This window comes from Strix uralensis, chromosome 16 (genome assembly GCF_047716275.1).
Source record: "Strix uralensis isolate ZFMK-TIS-50842 chromosome 16, bStrUra1, whole genome shotgun sequence".
Taxonomy (NCBI): domain Eukaryota; kingdom Metazoa; phylum Chordata; class Aves; order Strigiformes; family Strigidae; genus Strix; species Strix uralensis.
The window spans coordinates 11,829,461-11,851,391 of record NC_133987.1 but is presented as its reverse complement, the minus strand read 5'-3'; the positions used below and the strand labels follow the sequence as shown (position 1 = coordinate 11,851,391).

Below are 21,931 nucleotides of genomic sequence, written 5' to 3'. Positions count from 1 at the left end.
TGACATTCATAGCAATGGGATATGGAAGGATACAAATTGAGTCACTTCATTCCTACACAGTCCATAATTTTAAAATTATGTAGCTACCCAGAAGGATGTAAAATGTATGCAATTACTTGAACTCTACATCCAAGACTGGTGTTTGCAATAGCAGATTTTTATATTGAGTCTGTGCAACAGTTAAGAATGGGTTATTTAAAATTTTTGTCTACCTGTTTGTTTGATTTTTAAGCACTGATTATATTTAGAAATGTCACCAACTTCTTAATACTTTGCATCTGTTCAGTTTTGGGCTTAGTGTCTTGTAACTCAGTAAACTTGTGTTTCTCGTTTTAAAAAAAGGAAGTACGAATGGGGAAGTTTTCCTCTAAGAATCCATTTCCACACCTCTGAAACAAGCAAATCTCCCATGTCATTTTAATTTGGAAAAGTATTCTACCAATGGTTGTAATTCTTTTTTGTAACTTGAGGAAGAAGAGACTTGTGGAAGATGAAGTTTGGTTTGGGAATTCATCCTAATGCGCTGGCATATTCCATGACTACATTAGGTGCTGGAATGATGAACAGTATCTTTAATTTCTACTACGTTAAGCTTTTCCTAAACCGATACAAAATTTCCGAAGTAGCATTTCATCAAGCACAGGTATTGTACAATGGAATGTTTTGGTTACCATGTTGTGCTATGTGTCTGTGTTATCATAATGAAGGCATTTTTTAAATTTATGAATTAATTTTGGATGCACTGCAAATAGTTACACAGTAAGTGCATTTTAAATTTAGTTAATCTATAAGTAATTGAAGGTACACTTAAGGCACATCATTTAGAGTCTTTAGACTAAAAATCTTCAGAATTTAATTGCTGGAAAGATTTTTACCTTTGATAGCTTGAAGTAATACTCTAAATTAATCTTGCACCTCAGCTCCATAGATATGTTTGACATTAGTGCTTTCCTATGGACTGTTTAAGTACTTAATACTGCCTTTATTCTGCAAGTCATTATCCACGTGAGCAACTCTTGTCGTAAATGGTCTCCTGAAAGTAATGGGCCAGCTCATGTTTTGAATTACTTGCTGTGAGGGTAATATCTGGGCTTTCCAAGATGAAAGCCCAGATACATAAGCTGTTGAAGGAGTGAAGTCTTAGAGACAGGGGTTTATTTCGTGTGTAGCTGGGCACCTGCCTACTTATTCATCTTGTTTTTCAAAATTACTATAAACCTCTAAATATCTTTAAGAATTTGGTCTGGAGTCTGTTTTGACCTGTGAAGCTTTCATCTTTATTCTTTGAATAGAGATTTATTTTAAATAAGTATGGTGTGTATTACTTCTGTGTTTGTATAACCTCTGCAGAAAAATCACACTGATGATAAATTCTGTTGTGCTTCTTACTTGTTTGTTGCAGGTTGTATTTATGATATGGAATGCCATTAATGATCCTCTTTTTGGGTATATTCAAGATAACTCCAAATTCAAGTGCTGCTCAAGACGCCAGTTCTCAATTTTATATGGAGCTCCTTTATATGCGTTAGCCTTTTTGCTTCCTTGGTTTCCTTGGAAACATTATGAAGAAGGTGACTGGCTAAGTGGTCTTCACCTCATTGTTGCGTTATGTGCTTTTGATGGTTTGCTTACATTTGTGCTTCTAGCGCAATGTGCACTCTTTGCAGAAATTTCAACAAGGCATGAAAGTAGGCTTCAGCTTATTAAATATAACCAAGTGGCAACATTAATCGGATCAACAAGCATTCTCTTTTGTGGTCTCATATCAGATAATATGGAAAATTTTGCGTATTTTCAGGCTTTCGCTGTTTTGGTCGCAGCATTAGCAACAGTTTGTATGTGTTACACAGGCAAATACAGTACTAGTCAATATGAGCAGAGAGCAGTTTGTATGGAGAATGCTAATCTGGAAAATGGTGATGGAGCTCTCTCCTGGTCCTCAGTAATTTTATTGACCAAACAGATTATGACAGAGAAAAACTTTTTATTTTTTGTAACGATGAACTTCTTCCAAGTCTTCCACCTAGCCTTCTGCAACAATTTTATGATGATCTTTGCGGATAATCTTATTCCTAAGGATGCCCTTTCTTCCTCAGTAAGAAGTATCATGTATGGAGCAGGCTTTATTTGTCCTCAGGTAGGCAGTTACCCTTTTTTATTTCAAAATATGAAAACATGGTGTTACTAGTTTTTTATTTAAGCTACCTATTTACACTGTTTGTTGAAAAAATTCTGTATCCGGCATAAGCCATTGGCCATAGTGAAACAAATCTAGCTCACCGATACTCTAAAGAAGAAAGTACCTCTGTGTACACGCTAGCCAAACACAAGGGTCAGGTAGTGAGAATGGACAAGCAGGCAGGCTGGTACAGTATCTGTTTACAAGAATGTGAGATGTGAGTATGCAAGGAGTGAATGTTTTGTATCCTACAGGGTTTACAATACCTAAGTATAAAGGAGTTAAAAACATGGTCAAGATAAAAAGTTTCTAAAATCAAAAATCTATAGAATTCTGAATTCTTTTCTCTTTGGTTTTGATTTGAAATACGTGATGAAAACAATCTCTTCTTCAGGAAGTTTCTGAGATAAACTGCACAAAACACCAGAAAAATTATTAGGTATTAAAAGCATTGTTGAACTATGTGGTATCTCAGTCATGGGAACCAAACAAAACTCTAAATAGCTGCTTTTGGAGAATAATACATTCCCATTTATTTTGTCATTTGCTGTCTTGGTCATCTACATTTACTGGGTAGAGAGACATACTTTCAAGATCCCAATCAGGGATGGGGGAGGAGTAATGAACTGGAAGAAAGAAGCAAGAACCCAAACAAGTAGTGTGTGAAAACAAGAAAAGCAGCAAAAATATGTCCCACAGAATGTAAACATACTTGTCTGCAGTGAGTAAAAAAATTCTTCCTGTTTGTTCCCTTCTAACTTCTTTCACTGGATCTTTTAAAACTTTCACTGTGTTTACTTACTGGATGATGAAAGTCAGGATTTTGAGTATTCTGACTTTCGTCATAGGTGCTGATGGGGTTCAGAATTTCTGAAAATCAGGCTGTTATGTTCATTAAATTGTAATGGCTTTCAGTAAGTAATATGTAAAAAAAAGTACATGAAAGTGCAGCTGGAATTCACAACTCAATTTCAGTTACTGTTTTGGCTTTTGCATATATAACATACAAATCCTAAGCATACCTTCTCTGTTCCATAAATCCTAAATATCTATCACTTCAACTTTTATCCTTACCACAAGTTTAACAGGGTGGTTTTTTTTTTTTTCTGTAGCTCAAACAGCTGATGCACTTTGGAAATAAATCAGAAACTACAGAAGTTAGGAAAGCTTAAATAATTTTACACTCAATATATAGCAATCACTTTTGTTGATAAAATCAGTGTGACAGAGTGAAACGAACAATCTTTCAGAAAATGCATCTCTCTCTGCTCCCCAGAGCCTCTTTGTCTAGAAGGTCACTGAACCGTAGAGAGTTTGCTGTGACCTTATTTTTCTCAGGTTTTGTCCCTTTGAGCTCAAGATATAACAAGAGAATTCTCTGGTGGCAATGTCCTGAACTTCACTTACTGGAAAAGCACCCAACCCATGTAAAATAAAGCCCCTTCTTATGAACTGTGCTTCAGTGGCTTGTACTAAACTGAATGCTTCTGTCTTAGGTTCCTTTTAGTAGTGGGTGTGAAGAATAAAACCTGCCTACAAGGGAAACCTTGTTGCTGAAACATAGGCAAACAAATTTAAGTTTGCATCACTAAGTATTTTTCTTAGAAATATGCAGTTTTAGAAACATGCAGGTAATAAGGAATTTTTAAAATTATAAGTACTTCCTGAGACAGGGTTATTTCTCAATTATAGGGAGACAAGGTTATGGTTTTTACAATAACAGGCATTCTATTATTCCTTACCATTTCCAGTGTAAGCAACTTTTCTGCAGAATGCCTGAAAACAGCCAGGAGGAGAAGTATGTTTAGGTTTCTTACAACCAGAGTTTTTTCTTATACCAACTTTCCAGATTTGTTTTACCTCTCTGAGCATTGGTTTAAGTCTAAAACTTGAGTTTCTTTAAATAGTATTTGCCACAGTAGTCTTTGTCTGACTGTAGCATCCTGGTTTTATTTGCTATGTTAACGCATTTAAATGTGGGAATAAATAAATGTACAAGGAGAACTTTTCCTGTTCTTCATCTGAGTATTACACTGTTCATCTCTGTATCATAGAAGGAAGGAGAAAATGTGTGTCTCTGTAGAGTTTGTGAGTATTTTTTGTGACAGTGATGAGTACCACATACATGTAGATGGTGACATAGCTCATATAATAAAAAAGAACATAATGCATTACAAAATGTCCTATTTAAAGTGGAAAGTGAGGAACAATCTACAAAAGCTTACACTTTGTTCATACTATAATCAGCACTTAATACCATTTTCACGAGTTTGCCTGTCACTAGCTTCTCACACAGATTACTGCTTGCTAAGACTGGTGGAATTAAAATGCATCCCTACATGTTGTCCACTGGCATCTGACTTTCTCTGCTTGCTAGTAAAGCCTCTAACTTGCTTAGACGAGCTGTGAAAAAATGAAAAAATAATTATCAAAAATATTTTTGATTAGCAGTTAAAATTCAAATGGCAAGATGCTTGGTTTACAGTTAACATACTGCAAAGTTAATTATTTAAGGGATATCAAACATAAAGATCATGAGCACTAACTAATAGTTAGGCAATGTGGGTAACTATTTTCCTCAGGATAAAGTAGTTCTCAGCTGGCTAGTTCTGAGTGAAACTTCTTACCTTGTAGAGGTAGCATAGAATGACCCAGTAGATAGTTCTCTTTGTTCAATTTCTATTTTTTGATTTGGATTAAATGTTTTAGAAGGGGTTGGGGTTTTTGTTGATTTTTTTTTTTCTTCAGTGGGTAGTAATAATTTATGTCTAGTCTGTGCTTTATAGCTCTCCTAATGCTGAGATATTGTACTATATCTTTCATCATATATGTGTATTTTTTATCTTTTCAGTGCCTTGTTCTTCTCAGTCAAGCTTCGTTGAAGAAGTTTGGTTATTACAGAATCATCTTGTTTTCCTTTTACTTTGAAGGAGTAGCTGCTGCTTTCATGTTTGTTCTAGGGCCAGAACACTATTATCTGTTGGCATTTTATCTCACAACAAACATGTAAGTAAATACACCTCCCTATTCATGGATATGGCGTAAATAATTCTAACAGAGTGGACATTTACTTTTAATAACATGAAGAATTTGCCACTGCTTTTGTGGTTTTCTTTCTGTTCTGTTTCACTTGTCAGAAAAGTTGAAACTCCAGTTACAACTTTTTTCAGCTTTAATTTTATTTTACCTCAGCTTTTAATTTCTGCTTTAAAAAAAAAGCCTTCAATGTGAACAGTAATTCAGGTTTGCAGTCACATGCCTCCAGCCACTTATCTGCTTTAACATGAGATTCAAGGGAAGTAGAATCTTTTCTCATCCACATAGACACGCAAGATCTCAGTAGAGGAACTCTTCAGAGGCTGCTAGGAAAGCTCAGACCTCATTTTGTGTTGCACTGTAAAACAAATGTCGATAAGTCAGGTATCTGTTAGGTAACCAATGCCAAGTCACATTTTCACTGGTACTGGGTAAGTACGATGCTAAGAAGTATTATTTTCACAGAAGTATATTATGATATATGGAAAACCTTAGTTAAAAATAAAGACCTGTTTGTATCAGAATATCATTAGAACTATTAGTTTTTATTTCTTCATTTTCTATTTAATTGGTTTCTTTCTACATGTTCTTTCCTCCCCTTCTTTTCTTCATCTTCCCCCCCCCCCCCCCCCCCCTTTTCATTCTTATTTTCAGTATTTCAGTCACAGGCTACTGTAACACTGAATTGTGTGAAACAATAAATTGAATTTCATTACCTGCATACTTTAAATGATGAAGATATATTTTGATTTCCCCAGGAAAAATTCTAAGGTACCTAAAGACTTATGTTTAAAGTGCTGATTGTTCAAAGCTTCTCATAAGTAAAAGCTAATCACACCCAGAATTTAATAAGACATAGATATCGTAATATTTCAGTTTATGGTTTAGCAGTTTGTTAAGAGTCGGCTTTGTGTGTATGTGTGTTTAAATGCATATATATAATGTAAATACATACATAGGAATGCACATAAAGTCTTTTTACTACTCTAATTCTCCCACTTTGAAGTCTGTCTTCCATGTAATCTTTCCTGTAATGCTCATGTCCTTTTCAGATTTCAAGAGGAAATTTTCAGTTTCTCTTTCTTCTAAGGTGTTTCTTTTCTCCGTGTCATTTAAATGACATTCACTGATAATCTCAAGCAAGTATTTATGACCCTTTGCACCAGTGTCCAGTACAGAAAGAAAAAAATCCCCGGCTTTTAGGTTTGCATATTGATTTCTAATTCTCAATTAAGAACAGATCTAATAATGCTTTCAGAACTGCTGTTTAAACAGATAAATCACCATGTTTTAAAGAACATCTCAGCTTTGTGTGTTTGCGGAAATGTCAGTGTTGGGGTGTATGTGTTAGAATGTCAGTTACAATTTCATTATGAAAGTGTGTATAAGAACTATGAACATCTTTTTGTCTTTCTTTAGGGTAATTGTACAAGCTTCATTTAGTTTATTCAATTTGCCTTTGGCAGATATTGTTGATGCAGATTTAATAAAGCACAAGCGGAGGTATGTCAGCAGTAACTACTTTTCTTTAAATATGCTATTTGCCATGTTACTCTTTCGTAAGTTAGATTATGTGAAAGTAAAGACAGTAAATGATCTTGGATCCTTGACACAGAAGTACTTGCTGTAAAAGTGACTTGGCACAGTAAAGATAAGAACTTGAATAAAATTTCCTGTGGTTACTTCAGTAGCATAATTTAAGCAGATTATTAGGTAATTTCTAATTTTAATTATACTATAGTATAAGCCAAGTCCTTCAGTTTTTTATGGTTTTATTTTTGTTAGCTTCAACTGAATTATTTTGTAACCATATACATCTATTATAATTTATGGAATTTTTTGAATAAGGCCTTTCTAACATGGAAAAGGTGTTTAGAAAGCTTTGCCTGTGCTGCTTAAAGTGCAAATTTCAAAGTCTAACTGGTTGCTGTTACCTCTCTGAAATAAAAATTGATAAAACCTGCTGTGACATAGCATATTACAGCTCATAGACCTTTTGGATTTTTATCGAAGTGCAGATAACTTGCTGTTGGTTCCATCAATGTTTATATAAGTAAAGATTCAATCCTAGTCACTGTATTAAAGGACTTGCCCCTCAAAGGTGAGAGCTATTGCTTTCATGAAGAAAAAAAAGCTTCCTTTTCTGGCCTCATGCATGTAAAGTCTTAAGTTGTAATTAATTCTCCATGCACTGTTCAGTCTAACTTAACTTCAGTAATTACTCAATGTGCACAAAGCTGAACTTGGGTGCAAGTCCTTTCAGAATTGGGGCCAAGCTGTATATATACCCCAGAGGTTTATTACCTTTCATTTCCAAAGAAATTTAAATTTCATTATAATAGCTGATCTGTTTGCTAGAATGTGTGAACCATATAAAGCTACGGATCATGACAGTTAGCATTTGCATATTAACAGGATTTTTAAAATCACTATTGTAATCAATATACTAATAAGTTTGTATTGCGTATTTGTTTTTTTCCCCTAAATATTTTAGATCACCACTTTCCTCTATGGTTTTTGGTACCAATGCTTTATTTACCAAGCCTGCCCAATCTTTGGCTCCAATGCTTGTGGTTACAATACTAAATCAATTTGGATATGAGAACTTGAATAATGAAGTTGCTCAACCTGATCCAAGGTGAGTTCAAAAGTGATACTTTAAATCATAGAAATTAACATGAAATAATCCTGTCATCTAAGAAGCAAATTAATCTGCAATTAGTTTGCATCAACTGCACTTCAAAAATATGAGTGCTTTAAAAAATATTTTCCAGTTGTTTTTATCTGTGTAGAAATTTATTTAAAGAATAAATAGTTTATTAAACAATACACATGAGGATATCTACCGAATTTTGACAAAGAATACATTTCAGTAGTTGACCATACCCAGTTCTATTGCAAAAAAGAGAAAAAAATGTTTGAGATCACCTAATACCTCTTATTAAGATACATGTTGTCCTGTCTTCTGCATTTTGTTTATCTCATAAGCCTACTTCGTTAAATATATAATCCTAATAAGGTTGCATTTAAGATACATTTTTGTTTGAGAGAAAGCAGTATAATCACTGGAGGGAGGGAATCTGTCTCAAGTAGGAGTATAATTTTGGCTTCAATACTACTTACCATTCTAATGCTAATGATTTCATTGCAGTCCCTGGAGACCTTAATACACAGCATAAAGCTGTGGTTGCTAGTTAGCACATTGGAAATGCATGGCCTTTTATAAAAACAAATTAACAGGGAGTCAGTACACTGAAAGGGTCATAGACTGTTTATTTATGACCAACAAGAGGAAGTGGCAACATAAGGAATAACTGAAGTCAGGAATAAAAGGCAAAAATCAGTCCTGGTTAGGATTTGCTTGAGAGAACAATATGAATATCCTCAGAACTACATAGCTCTCCTAAATTTTGAGTAGAAACCTTAAAAAATACATAGAAGACAACTGTATATGAACTTCTGCGGAGATAGCTCTTGAAGGAGAAAGGACTGACTAGGAGAATGTTTTGCATTTGAGGAATTCTTAAAAAAATGTATGAGGAAAAGCATGACATAAAAGGACAACAGGTGGTCTTCAGAAAAGCATCCTGACACAAGCAAAGAAGGCTTAAGTTTGAGGCTACGTCTGAGAACAGTTGATTTTATTTTAATGCATTCTGTAGATAGCCAGCCAGTGAGATGATGTGAGGAGAACATGAACCTCATTATAATGTCAAATAAGATGAGTGATTTTTGCAGAAGAGTGGTAGGTTGAACTGGGTGTGGATAGGAGAGGGCTGAATATATGAATCTTGATGTTTCAGAAAAATTCAGATTTGACACATAAAAACTGCAGTTCTGATCTCTTTCAATCAGAGAAATGATCCCTTTGTGGATGCATTTTAAATCACAGTAATGATAAATCTTTTTTTTCCCCAGTAAGTAGCCTCTGGACTATAGCAACAATAAATTTCTTGTATATAGAACTGAAATACTTTGAATGTTCAATCTCTAAAACCTATATTTTCACTTGAGCCATGTTGAAATTTGATTTATTTCACCAGGGCAAGGAACAGCATAAAGGTACAAAGCTGAGACCAGTTAATCAAAGAACACCTGAAATATGCGATATATTTCTCTTGCTTGTCCCTTCAAAAATAATTTCTTAAATATGAAGCAGTCTGCACGTGTTTTCTGTATATGCATGTATGAATGTGCTTGTCCTTTGCTTTGCAAATGGACTACAGTGTGAACATACAGTCCACAAAGACCAGACTACTGAAAATTGTTTCTAGGGAGTCAGTTTGCTCAATGGCAAGGTACTCAGACCATTGACTGAGCTAAAATTACTTACACATTTTAAAACCCTATCAGCTGATTTTAGCCATAGACAGCTAAAATACACTTGCCTCAGGACAGAGTTGTGTGGGGACAAACAAACTGAATACAGGAGATTGCTTTAAATATGCTCAAACTGTTTTTAAAAAAAAAAAAAAAAATTTCACACATATGAATTATATATAATGAAGTGTTCTGGAAAGCATTTACTTTATTAGATGTAGTGGTAGTGAATTGTAAAAATAGCACAGAGGACCCTTATTCTACATTAAGAAAATATTTGGGCCCTGAATAAGTATGTCTTAAGAGTTTCCAGCAATGTTCTTTACTGGGAGAAGAGAAAAAATGCAGTCCAAAACCATAAACTGGTAAATTCTAAATTATTTATTTTTTCTTGAACTGAAAATTAAACTATAGCAACAATGATGGAGCAGCTAATCCTGGAAACCATTTCCAGGCACATTAAGGACAATAAAATCATCAGTAGTAGTCAGCATGGCTTCACCAAGGGGAAGTCCTGCTTGACCAACTTAATAAACTTCTACAATGAAATGGCTAGCCTGGTAGGCAAGGGAAGAGCTGTGGATATTGTCTACCTGGACTTCAGTAAGGCCTTTGACACTGTCTCCCATAAGATCCTCATAAACAAGCCTTTGATATACGGGGTGGATGAGCAGAGAGTGAGATAGGTTGAAAACTGGCTGAATGGCCAGTCCCAGAGGGTGGTGATCAGTGGCATGAAGTCTAGTTGGAGGCCAGTAACTAGTAGTGTACCCTAGGGTTCTATACTGGGTCCAGTCCTGTTTAACATCTTCATTAATGATCTGGATGATGGGGCAGGATGTATCCTCAGGAAGTTTGGTGGTGACACAAAACTGAGATGTGTGGCTGATACACCAGAGGTCATGCTGCCATCCGGAGGAGTCTTGGCAGGCTGGAGAAATGTGCTGACAGGTTCAACAAGAAGTGCAAAGTCCTGCACCTGGGGAGGAACAGCCCCATGCACCAGTATATGCTGGGGGCCACCCAGCTGGAAAGCAGCTTGGCAGGAAAGGACCTGGGGGTCCTGGTGGACACCAAACTGAACATAAGCTAACGATGTGCTCTTACAGCAAAGAAGGCAAATGTTATCTTGGGCTGCATTAGACAAAGTATTGCCAGCAGGTCAAAGGACATGATCCTTCCCTCTGAACTGGTGAGGCCCCATCTGGAGTATTGTGTTCAGTTCTGGGCTCCTCAGTACAAGAGAAACGTGGACATACAGGAGAGAACCCAACAAAGGACCACAAAGGTTATTAAGGGACTGGATCATCTCTCCTGTGAGGAAAGGCTGAGAGACTTGGGACTGTTCAGCCTGGCAAAGAGAAGTCTCAGGAGGGATCTTCTTAATGTATATAAATACCTTAAGGAGGGGTGCAAAGAGGATGGATTCAGGCTCTTTCCAGTGGTGCCCAGTGACAGGACCAGAGGCAGTGGGCATAAACAAACACAGGAGGTTCCCTCTGAACATCAGGAAACACTTTTTTACTGTGAGGGTGACTGAGCAGTGGAACAGGTTGCTCAGGGAGGTTGTGGAGTCTCCATCCTTAGAAATATTTGAAAGGCATCTAGACACAGTCCTGGGCAGCTGGCTCTGTGTGGCCCTGCTTGAGAGGGGTTTGGAGCAGATGACCTCCAGAGGTTCCTTCCAACCTCAACCATTCTGTGATTCTGATTCTGTGAACAAAGTTCCGTTATTTAATGATAGTGAAAATATGGGTATATTACAGTTATAGACAAGCAGTTGCTTTTTATATACAGTTACTGTCTGTCGCATTAGTTTTCTTCCATGGTTATTTCACAGAACTTCTTACAAAGCAGAAGAATCTTAATAAGATGTATTTTATTATCTGTGTTCAGTTTGGGTTTTGTTTTGTGTGTTAATATACTGTGGAGTGAATGGAGAAAAGTATTAGCAGACCATCAGTGATCTCCTTCAGTAATGTCCAGATGTCTCCCTTATCTTTCCCTCCAGCATCAAAAGTCTGAACATTGTTTTTTGTATTCTCAGCAACTTTCCAGGCTTTTGCTGTCATAAAACACACTTGCCAGCAATGAGTTTACAGTTGAAAATTATGGAAATAAGCTTTTCTTGTTCACACTGATTTTTGTGTAATACTGTAATTTCATTTCCTCATTTCTTGGTATATTGCTTACTCAAGACCACATGGAATGCTAGAGCTCTCAAACATTCTGGATGACTCCAACCACATAAAAAAAAAGTTCACAGCTTGCAGGGGAAGGGTGTTTCTTCTCCCCTTCTTTATTTATCTTATACATTTGATAGCATTTTATTTATAGCATACTGCTGTCAGAAGTGGGCTTCATAAATATCCTGTCTTTGGTGCTCATTTTACACTGTTTCAAAAAAAAAAATCTATCAAAAGCTATCTGCTGGGAGAAATCATATATCTTCTGATTCTTATGCCTCCAGCAAAAAGTCTCGAAGATGACACTACCTCACCTACACCTCCTCATCATTCCAGTGATTACATTTTGGTTCTTCAGTTATGTGGTATTATGACTCATTGACATCCTCTAAGATCAGGATATTTCATTATTGCTTCATTAGAGGACCAAAACTCTGTTAAAGAGTACCAACCAACAATAAGTTGCTGGTTTTTAAGCTTTGCTGTCTTTTGTTGCCATCATGCTGTTGAGCAATTCACACATATATGTTCTCTGACTCAGTAAAGACCACATTCCTGAGCAGCTTATTAGGGCAACTGATGAGTTATAAGTGAAATTCTTATCCCAGAAGACCTTCTGAGACAAAATAGTTCATCATCATCTTGGTGGCTTCTGTTACAGTTGTGTTCTCTAGGGCACCCAAGCTGGTAAGACAGTGAAGAGGTTTTATACAGAGTAAGATTCTAGAAGAAAGGAAAATTCAGTCCCCTTTTTCTTTCATCTATGAGGTATAACACCTCCAGGTGGATGGTTAAGATTGATCAGAAATGAAAATATGCTTATCACTGAACAGTGAAGCCAGTACTGTATTAGACCAGGCATTCCAAAGACCTAGACTGTCTCTCTTCCTCTGTAGTGAAGCCTTTGCATTGACCATTAACATCACCAACTTCTTACTTACCAGTACCAGTATTTACTTCTGCCTCAATGTGACTTCTTAGTCACAGTGATGCCTTCTTCCTTAGGAGCAATCCAGTATCTCTTGATTTTGCCTGTGGTATTGTAACTCTGAAGTGTGACTTCTGCGATGCATAGTGTATCTCTCTTCCAGAAGTCATCTTGCTTTTTGATGTAACCTTTTTCACACGTGAGGTTGGCCTATATATTGTACACAATTCCATATGTGTTACACATGATTCTGTATACATTAATACACACATTATACCACATTCTTAGGAAATGTGGTCACTACACATCAATTAAGCATTTTGTAGTGGAAGCTACCTTAAGTATTTTTTAATATCCTTAAAATTTGAGCAATAGCTTGCAGAATGGAATGGTCCTGTTTTGGTTTTTTTGTTTGTTTGTTTGTTTTATTTTTGGTCCATCATCTTAGCAAAGCATTACCTGACCCGTTTGCCTTGGGGTTTTGTTTTGGTTTGGGTTTCTTTAGTTTGGTGGGTTGTTTGGTTTTTTCTTTTTGTTATGGAAAAGATAGCTAGTTTTAAAACTCCCTCTTCTGGAAAGCCACTGCAACTACAACTAACTTCTATTGGAAGTGTGCCTTTCAAATTCGTTCTTCAGCATGAAGTTATTTGACAGCAACTCTTCATTATTTACTGGAGGCACTTTAAACTGTTAATGCTTTCATATTGAATTACTGGACTGCGTCACATTCTATTCAGAGTGATATTAGGGCAGTTTAGTGAAAGATTGTCTGTTTTATTCCTGTGTGTGCAAAAACTGTAGGCAAGGAAATTTCTGAAATTACTGGTTCAGCTATTATTATGATGAAATCTGAGCTCTGCTCTTGATTTATCCCAGTCCCTTAATGAAATATTTTCCCATTCCTTGTTCTGTATACTATAGATAGTTTTCTTAATTCCTGCAGTAACTCAAGGTTTTACAGTACAATAGGTAATATTATTTTCTTAAGGCAATATTGTTCCAGTGAAACCAAATCAGGATGGCACCAGTGTGCATGATTTGGCAGATGTTCTTTCTTTTTTTGTCCTTCCTGAAGTCCGTGTGTAAAGGCAGAATAATTTTAGTACTGAAAACCACAATCCTCTTTAGTGTGCAGAACAGCCAAGTACAAGCCCCCAAATCCTGTTAACTGTGTCTTAGTCCTGTTTTCACCTTTGGATAGGTAAGTAATTGGTCTGTGGCCTCCCTGCTGACACTGCTCATACAGTTAACTATCGGCAGTTGTGACAGTGGTGTGCATGATGTGGGCCCTTGTTTACTTGTAGGTGGACTGAAAATGCAGTTGAGTACAGGCCAGGAAACAACATCCAAATGGTAAATTACTGTCATTGCCAATAAACATTGGCTACGGACCAGTGACCTACTAGTGAACAGTTCCAGTCTTAAATGCAGTTGCCCAAGTGATTAAGTAATTCACTTGTAAGCCTGTGTTTTTTTGTTTTCTTATGTAGCATTAGCACGTACTTAACTTGAGATAAATTGTGATTGTCGTATGAGTGTGTGTATGTACTAAGAAATAAATCTGGGCTATGTTGGAGGTTGCAAGCATTTTTTCTGTTAAACACAGTGAGACATGAGTTGATTCTTTTATGATTCAGAGAAAGTCTTAGGTTTTATTCAAAAGCCTGCTCAAGTTTTTTTTTCATAGATTTCAGGTTTTTTTGGTCATGTCCATAGCTGTTCCATGAGTCTCCTTTCTCATCCCTGAATGCTAAGGAAACAAAATAGAAGATAACATAAACTGCCTCATGGAGAGAAAGTTCATTTAGGGCCTGTTTCTCAGTTTGAGTTGACTTTCCTGATATTTAAGTAATTAGACTCCAATAATTAACAACGCCAGTAGATAATGATTCTAGCTACTAGATGAATGCCTAAATGTATGTTTTGAGCTGTCAGAAACCATATTGCTCATAAAAGGGAACTCATTTAACTTCTGTATTTTATTTTTTGATTCATATTTGTTGATGTTTTATCTCTTAGTCCTTAGAGAAGATTTAGATGAGGAAATACCATGCATCTGTGAGAATAAATGAGAATGAGTGTTAATTTCACATGTATTCTTTTTATGGTTTATCTTGTAATCATTAATTTTAAAACAAAATGAAATAAGGCTTGATATTTCAAACAGCCCTTTACACCATACCTGAATTTTGTGCATTAATCATGACTTCCATGTAGCACTGGGTGACTATAACAACACACTATGTGGATAGCTAGTAGCACAGACTTTAACTTAATAAAATAATTTCATATTAAAATGTTTGCTTCCATTTTCTGCTTTCTTTCTCTTCCAGATTTTTCAGTCTTATTAAAGCTTTTCAGATGCTCTGTTCTATAATTGGATTATATCACTTAAATTGATTTCTAGATTACGTAATACAGATGTGTACTACAGTAGCGAACAGGATTTCTTAGGTTGCCTGCAGTTTACTAACATTAACTCTTTGTGTGCTAATTATCTAATTTCCTCCCAGCTATTATGAAAGAAGCAAACAACATAAAATTCATATTTGTATGTAGAATTAGAAAATATAATTGAATTACATTCAATATCTGATACTTATATTTCTTTTATTTAGAATAGATAATACACAGTAATGTGTATATGCTGTATATGTGTATATAATGTGAACGCTTGAAAAATAATTTGTTGTGAATTGACCATGAAAGTTAATCTTCTTCATGCTGAAAGCTGTGTTTTCATCTTCTTCACCAGTTTGTTTTTAGGTCTTCATGATGCCATGTTCTATTTGATCTGTCTGGTTCCACTTTGCATTGCAGTCATACAGATCCTGACGTGGACTCGCTTTTCAATCCAGAATAGTCATATGACAGCTGTACGCTAAATTTGTAGCAGTTGGTCAGTAAATCTTCTGCTGAACTGTACCACAAAAGACTTAGTATGTTTTAAATGTGAAAAAGCAAAATTGTGTTAAATGGACTATTGGACCAAACACAGTTTGAACCATTTCAATACAGTTGCATTCTTCAGTCTGTGTAGACTACAACACAGATCACATTCAGCCTTAATGCTGAGCCTACACAGAGTTTTTTACTACCTCAGTTGTTTGCCTTTAATGAGCTTTATCCTTAATTACCAAATAAAGTCATTTCTGGTATATAGTGGTCACTGCTAACTCCTCTGAAGAATTGATATAGCAGAGGTAAAGGAATCCCAACCCTGCACCTGGAATCCAAGGGGACTGTATTTTCTTAAGCTTACTGAAAGATGGTGAATTAATTTTGCCATACTGATAAAATGGCAGATCTCTGAAGTTAATCTGGAAGAGTCTGGTGGACATCCCTCATGGATGGCAGGGAGATGAAGAGAAGAATTTAGATGGTGTCTGGCTGACCAGTATCAAGATAGCTACCACAGGAAAAGTCAAGCGTAATTAACTACCCTGTAAAAGTCTGTGTAAGGCTAAAGACGAAAAAGATTCAAATGCTGTTCAAAGTGTTGCCAGATATGGAAAAAGCTCCATGCATCCTCACTGGCTTTCCGGATGTCTCTAGTTGGTGGTAGGTAGATGCAGTTTTCTGTCTTTAAATGGGAAAATTATTTTGAAGGTACCATATTGTTAGTACTTAATACAGAATGTCATTTTGGTAAGAAAAACATTAGTGTATGGGTGTAGTAGTGTTCAGTTAGTTGGACAAATCTAAGCACACACATATTGAATCACACTCTACCTACTTAGTAGTGTTACACTGGCAAACTCATTTGATGTGCTGACAGTTGAAGTTAATTTCTGATTAATCATGTTGAAGTTGGTTGATTTCTGATTATTACCAAATCTTTTCAGTTAAACTTTTAAATGGATCCTGTGATTTTTATAAAATAAAGTTTTTTTGATAAAATTTCAGAAACATTGAATCCTCTCTTTTATTTCACACGTTGTAATGATAAGATACATTAGCATGTTTACAATTTTCCTGTTTAATAAATATTCTTTTTCTTCCAGTATATCCAGTGTGTAATTTTGTAGTGATAGATAGCTTAAGTATAATATAATCACTTCATTTTTGTTCTTTGTTTTGTCTGGGCAAATGTAATTTTAGAAGCACCTTTGTTATGGAGTGCCAGTCACTTGAAAGTACAAGAAGATGCATTGTATGTATCTTGATTTTAAAATGCTGGGCCAGCTCATTTCTGAGGTTCTACATTTATCGTGATAGGTAACTTGGAGAAGAAGGGAGTGTAAGAAGTTGTCTGCATTTTGGTGGACGCTAGCATAATTTAATGAAGAGGTTTGAGATTTTAAATACCAGTGTTAAAAAAAATAGTCTTTTGTGCCTCAGTTTTTACATTTGCAGAGTAGAAAACATTGTTTCCTTGCCTTTTTTGAAATACAAAGTGCTTTCAAAGTGATGAGTGAAAAAGTGGGATAGCATTGTTAAATATTTAGAAATCCAAATGAACCCTTTGATAGGAGTATGAAGATTTATGTTAAAATGTAAGAAGCCAGAAGTGTCATGAAGTTTTAAGTTGCATTATCTGTTTTTTATCTCTGTCTTGTCAGAGATATCATTATTCATTTGCATTGTACGTGCTAATAGCATTAGGTACACTTACTAGTGTCACTTGTATTTACAGATCCAAAGAATATTTACACAAATACCAAAGCAGATATGGACTCTGTGTTTAGATTCTGAATTTTAAAAGATTTACTGCATTGTATGTATGCCTGAAAGGCAAAAGGAGCAAAAGCCAAGGGACAAAAATCTGAAGGAATTTAAGTTAATGTAATCTTTGATTCATTATATGAAACAGTCTTCTCCCTGACATTTCCTTTAAAGTGGTAATAAATAACTTAACATAGTTTTATTTTTCTTTACTGTTTCTATATTTCCTAAAGTTGATATGTTCATCCTATCCTCATAGAATATATATTTTGATAGGTGAAAATGTTGTTGTTCCACAAATAGGTTTTCTTAGATGACTGTGTTTATTACTTAGATCGAATACTAAGTTATTAGAACATAGTGTACGATGGGGAGAGTACTGTGCTATACAACAGGAAAATTAGTAAGTGGTTTTAAGGGTCAAAATTACACCAAGAATTCTCTGAAACAATTGGATTTTTTTTTTTTTAATGTTTGGTAAGGATACCATTTTATTTGCTGAAATAAGAAAGTAAGGGGTGATATGACTGAATGCATAGTTTGAATAGCCTCTATAAACTGCTGCATCTTTAGAATTAAGTAAATAGTCAAAGATTTCTAAGCAAGACATCATTAAGATATGAGAGATTAACTGTGTAAAATAGTCTAGAAAACAAATCTGAGAAGTACAGTACAAATTATTTAATATGTAAAATATTGATAATTTTGCAAATTTTTTATTTATTATTCTCCCATTTGTCTCTCCAGGAAAAAAGCGTCTTTTGTCACACCAATAGTCAATCCAAAAGAGGACTGGCAAAGTGCTTTAAATTCAGGTAGTATTCTTATTACAAGAATAGAAGGTTGACAGTATATTATGATTGACATCGCTTATTCTCCATTTCTCTGTCACCCGCTAAACTTTGTTATCCTCGCTAAACCTACATGAGATTGTTTTTGGCCCTGAATCAAGTAAAGGATGATCAAAGGCAAAAGTTCAGTGTCTTGCAACAGCTGGTTTGTCTGCTTTCTCTCCTTGTTAGCTAATAGTATCTGAGCTTGAAGTCCTGCTGCTGGAAAAATGCCCCAATTTAATCTTGATAATTTAAGAGTGTCTAAAATAGTCTCATAACTGATAAAGAGAATTTAAGTGTGTATGATATAAAATATGAAATGCTGTGATAACTTCAGAGAATGAGAAATTTTATGCTTGAATCCCATTCTTAGAGTTTCTCTATAAATTCTGAGAATTTGGATCTTAATACACTAAATGAATTTTATTTATTGAAAATCAATAGGTAAAAGTGTCTACTAGATTTAAAAGGATGTTATCTAATAGACACTAAGGAATGTTAGTCTAGTATAGTAGTAATATAATATATGGTTAGTGATAGAGTGAAAACATTGAATAAATGGCAGCAAAGCCTATGTAATTTTAAGTAGGAAAAAATTAGATTTATGTTTTGTGGCACTTACAGGCCTGCCTCTGTTCTTGTCTTGTACAAAATGACCTTCCCAGTCCCCTGCTGTGCTGATTTTGGAACTGCTCAGTAATTCATGAATATACTATGTTGACATGGCTAGTAGGATGTTTACATTTGAATAGGGTTGTACAGCTTAATGGGTGCTGTCAGGAAAGACAAGCAGGAAGGGGAAGGAACAGTTATGATAAGCCACATCTCCGTAAATACTTCTGAGCTCTTTCTTACAGAATTAAGCCAACTCAGGAAAAAGTTCAGTAGTACATGCAGTCAAATTAATTCTAGCTGGTTTTGTAAAGGAACATACAAGTGAGACTGGGGGTGAGTTGTCTTAGAGAGCTGGACAGACCCACAACTGGGATTCCTGGGTTACCTTTGTGGGAGAGGATTTTAGATATCTATGTTTATCTTAAAGACCTCTTTCTGGTAATCACTTTCTTAATATTATTTAAATAATAGAAGGGAAAGTTGTTCTATCGCTGTACTTGATCAGGAAAATTGCAGATTTACATCTTGGAATACGTGAGGCTGTGCAGCCAGCCCTGTCACTCTGAGTCCTGCTCCAGCAGACCAGGCTCCTTGTGATCACCACAAATGAAATGCTGGCTGTGTTAAAACCTTTGGGTATGTTTTGGACCTTTTGGACTCTAGGTGTTCAATCAATTATAGAAATTTTCCATCAAGAGAAAGAAGAAACACTATGTAAACAGTTGAGGAGAAAGTAGAAAAAAAGTGATTCCTTTTTCTCTGGAAATCCTCTCTCAGCACACTTATTGCTTTGAATGATGTATGCATACACTTACACAACAAATAGTTTTCTGACATTGTCCAGTGATTGGTTACAGTTCCACCAGCCTATATGCAAATGACAATACATCAAAATTATTACCTAAATATGCATGAATAGTGTGTTTTTTGTAGCCTGTCAAGAGAAAAATATGCTTAGTATACAACTACTGCAGCAGAATATTAATGACAAATGTAACACTGAGTAGGAACTTTGAAAAATCTCATTAAAACATACCCAGGTTTTATACTAACAATGCAAAGACAAAAGCTAGCATATTCCTTACTTTATTTGGTATGCAATTTATTACCTGTATCTTACATGTGATAAAATTAGGATATGTTTCCCTGTGAACAACATGTAACTAACCTGAAACAATTTTATTTATTGGTTTACACATTGTGAGCAGATGTCTGTTTAAAAAGCAGCAAATTTAGCTTTTGCATTTTGGATTTTGATGATAAAGGTTTTTTTATTCCTGGAGGGAAAAAATAAGCTAATCTGTCTTTACAAACAAGAACATACATAGAAAGGACAGTCTTAATCCCAAACCAAATAAAAAGAAATAGACAAAAAAGGCATCTTAGCCCATCTAGCTATTGGAGAAAATAAAAATCGTCATGTGGAAAACTGTCTAAAGCTCTCATGTCAAAAACTTTCCTCAAGGAGGTTAAACGTCAGTGAAAATGAACTGAACAGAAACATCCTCTGGCAGTATTCTGTTGTTGCTCTGGTTTTGCAGATTTCCCAGGGTAAGCAAGGTTGGATGTGATTAGTACTTGATCAGAGGATATTCCAGGTAGAAGCCCGGATCCCACAGTGGTCTGATTTCCAGTGTCATCCTTACCAGGAAATTAAGGGCAGCCTTTCAAATCTGATCAAAAGGAAAGATACGGATTGCTTGTGGTTGTTAAGAAACATTTTTCTGAGATGAGAGATGATAGCCCTGATGCCATACACAGCTGGAATTTGATTAATGAGGTAGGCTTTGTCTAGATTTTCTTTCAGTTTCAATTGTATACAGTATTCCTCACTTCCTACGTTGTTAGCACAAATAACATATGTTTCTTAGAGCATAAGGGAGAACAGTAGTACCTAACCCAAACTCACAGTAACTATGGCTTTTGTTCTAGCAAAGCACATGCTAATGTATGAAAAGCCAAAAGGTGTTTAGCTAGCTTGACCTGTCCCAGGTAAAAATGTTCTGATAAGTATGTGTCTGTTCTAGGCTAGCCTTCCTCTCTAGGGTATTAGTTGCATTAAGGGCATATTTTTATCCACGAGTCTCCACTATGCCCCACCGCATCCCCACTCACAGAAATAGGATGCAGGAGTCCAACTCTGAAGTTCTTGTTTTCCTGCCTACACGATGACTTCTCCTTCCTTTGCATGCACATCCCACAGCTTCAGGAGAAAAAATCCTGGATTGAGGGCCTTAGATCCTGTGCAGTGACACAGGCTCCTGCCACAGGGCCCACGTTGCAAGTTTTGTAAAGAAGGCTTTATGAAACAAAATGTTGCAGAAATTCCAGCAATAAGGTTTACTCTGAGCCATTGCAAAATAGTTGTTTACAAGAAAAATTGCAATGTCTGAGGGTTTGAAGCTGAATTTTATATTTCAAAGGGTTGTAGTCTTTCATCTGCAGACTGAAGTCCCTTTTGAAGAGCAAGTCCTGTAATGACCCAATTTATCTTTAAATGCTTGTGGTTTGGGGTTTTTAGGAATCTTCCTGTTGAAGATTAAGCTTTTAGAACAATGTAGCAATATTGCGCTTAGGTCAAGAAGGATGTTCCTTGTATATGATAAAGCCAAGGGCATCCCTAATCAGAAGAACAAGTAGGTAGCCTTCTTTGAGCAAGGACATCACAGACACATTAGATCTTGAAGAGGATACATTGCTAACTTCGCAAGCAAACTCAAGGTCCATGTATCCTTAGCTGAACTACCCTCATTATAATACTAAAAATCACACCTATAGGTCAAGAAGACCCTTGCCCAGGTGGAGACTCTTCCCCTGAGCATGCATAGTAGTAGAAGTACAGTGTCAGCAGTATTATAATTGTATGTAAATTACCAATCATTATAGAGAGGGTGGACTTGGAAAACTACTAACTCTGCGACTTGTGTGTATAAATATAGTGTGAAAAGTCCTGTTGGCATGCTTGATTTGTGGGAAACCACGGAGAACCTAGGCTTGTGCAGCCCTAAAATAAATAAGCAGTGTCTCTCCTGAGTGTGTGATTATTGACCTATTGCACACCAGGCCAGGAATCCGCTTTTTGGACACCATTGTCACCTCCATGCTTATCGACCTTAAATTTCTGTGTACAGAAAAAACCTGAAGATAATGGAAACCAAGCACAGCTTTA

The 21,931-nt window shown here is 35.8% G+C and overlaps 1 protein-coding gene across 1 annotated transcript; it reads left to right on the top strand.

The window, feature by feature from the left end:
• The first annotated feature begins 490 nt into the window (after window positions 1-490).
• On the top strand, window positions 491-16,558 carry LOC141950548 (transmembrane protein 180-like). The gene is made up of 6 exons (XM_074885513.1): window positions 491-643; window positions 1,403-2,137; window positions 5,031-5,185; window positions 6,635-6,718; window positions 7,710-7,853; window positions 15,405-16,558. The coding sequence occupies exons 1-6, from the start codon at window positions 491-493 to the stop codon at window positions 15,532-15,534; spliced, it is 1,401 nt and encodes a 466-aa protein (XP_074741614.1). The 3' UTR covers window positions 15,535-16,558.
• Window positions 16,559-21,931: the final 5,373 nt, after the last annotated feature.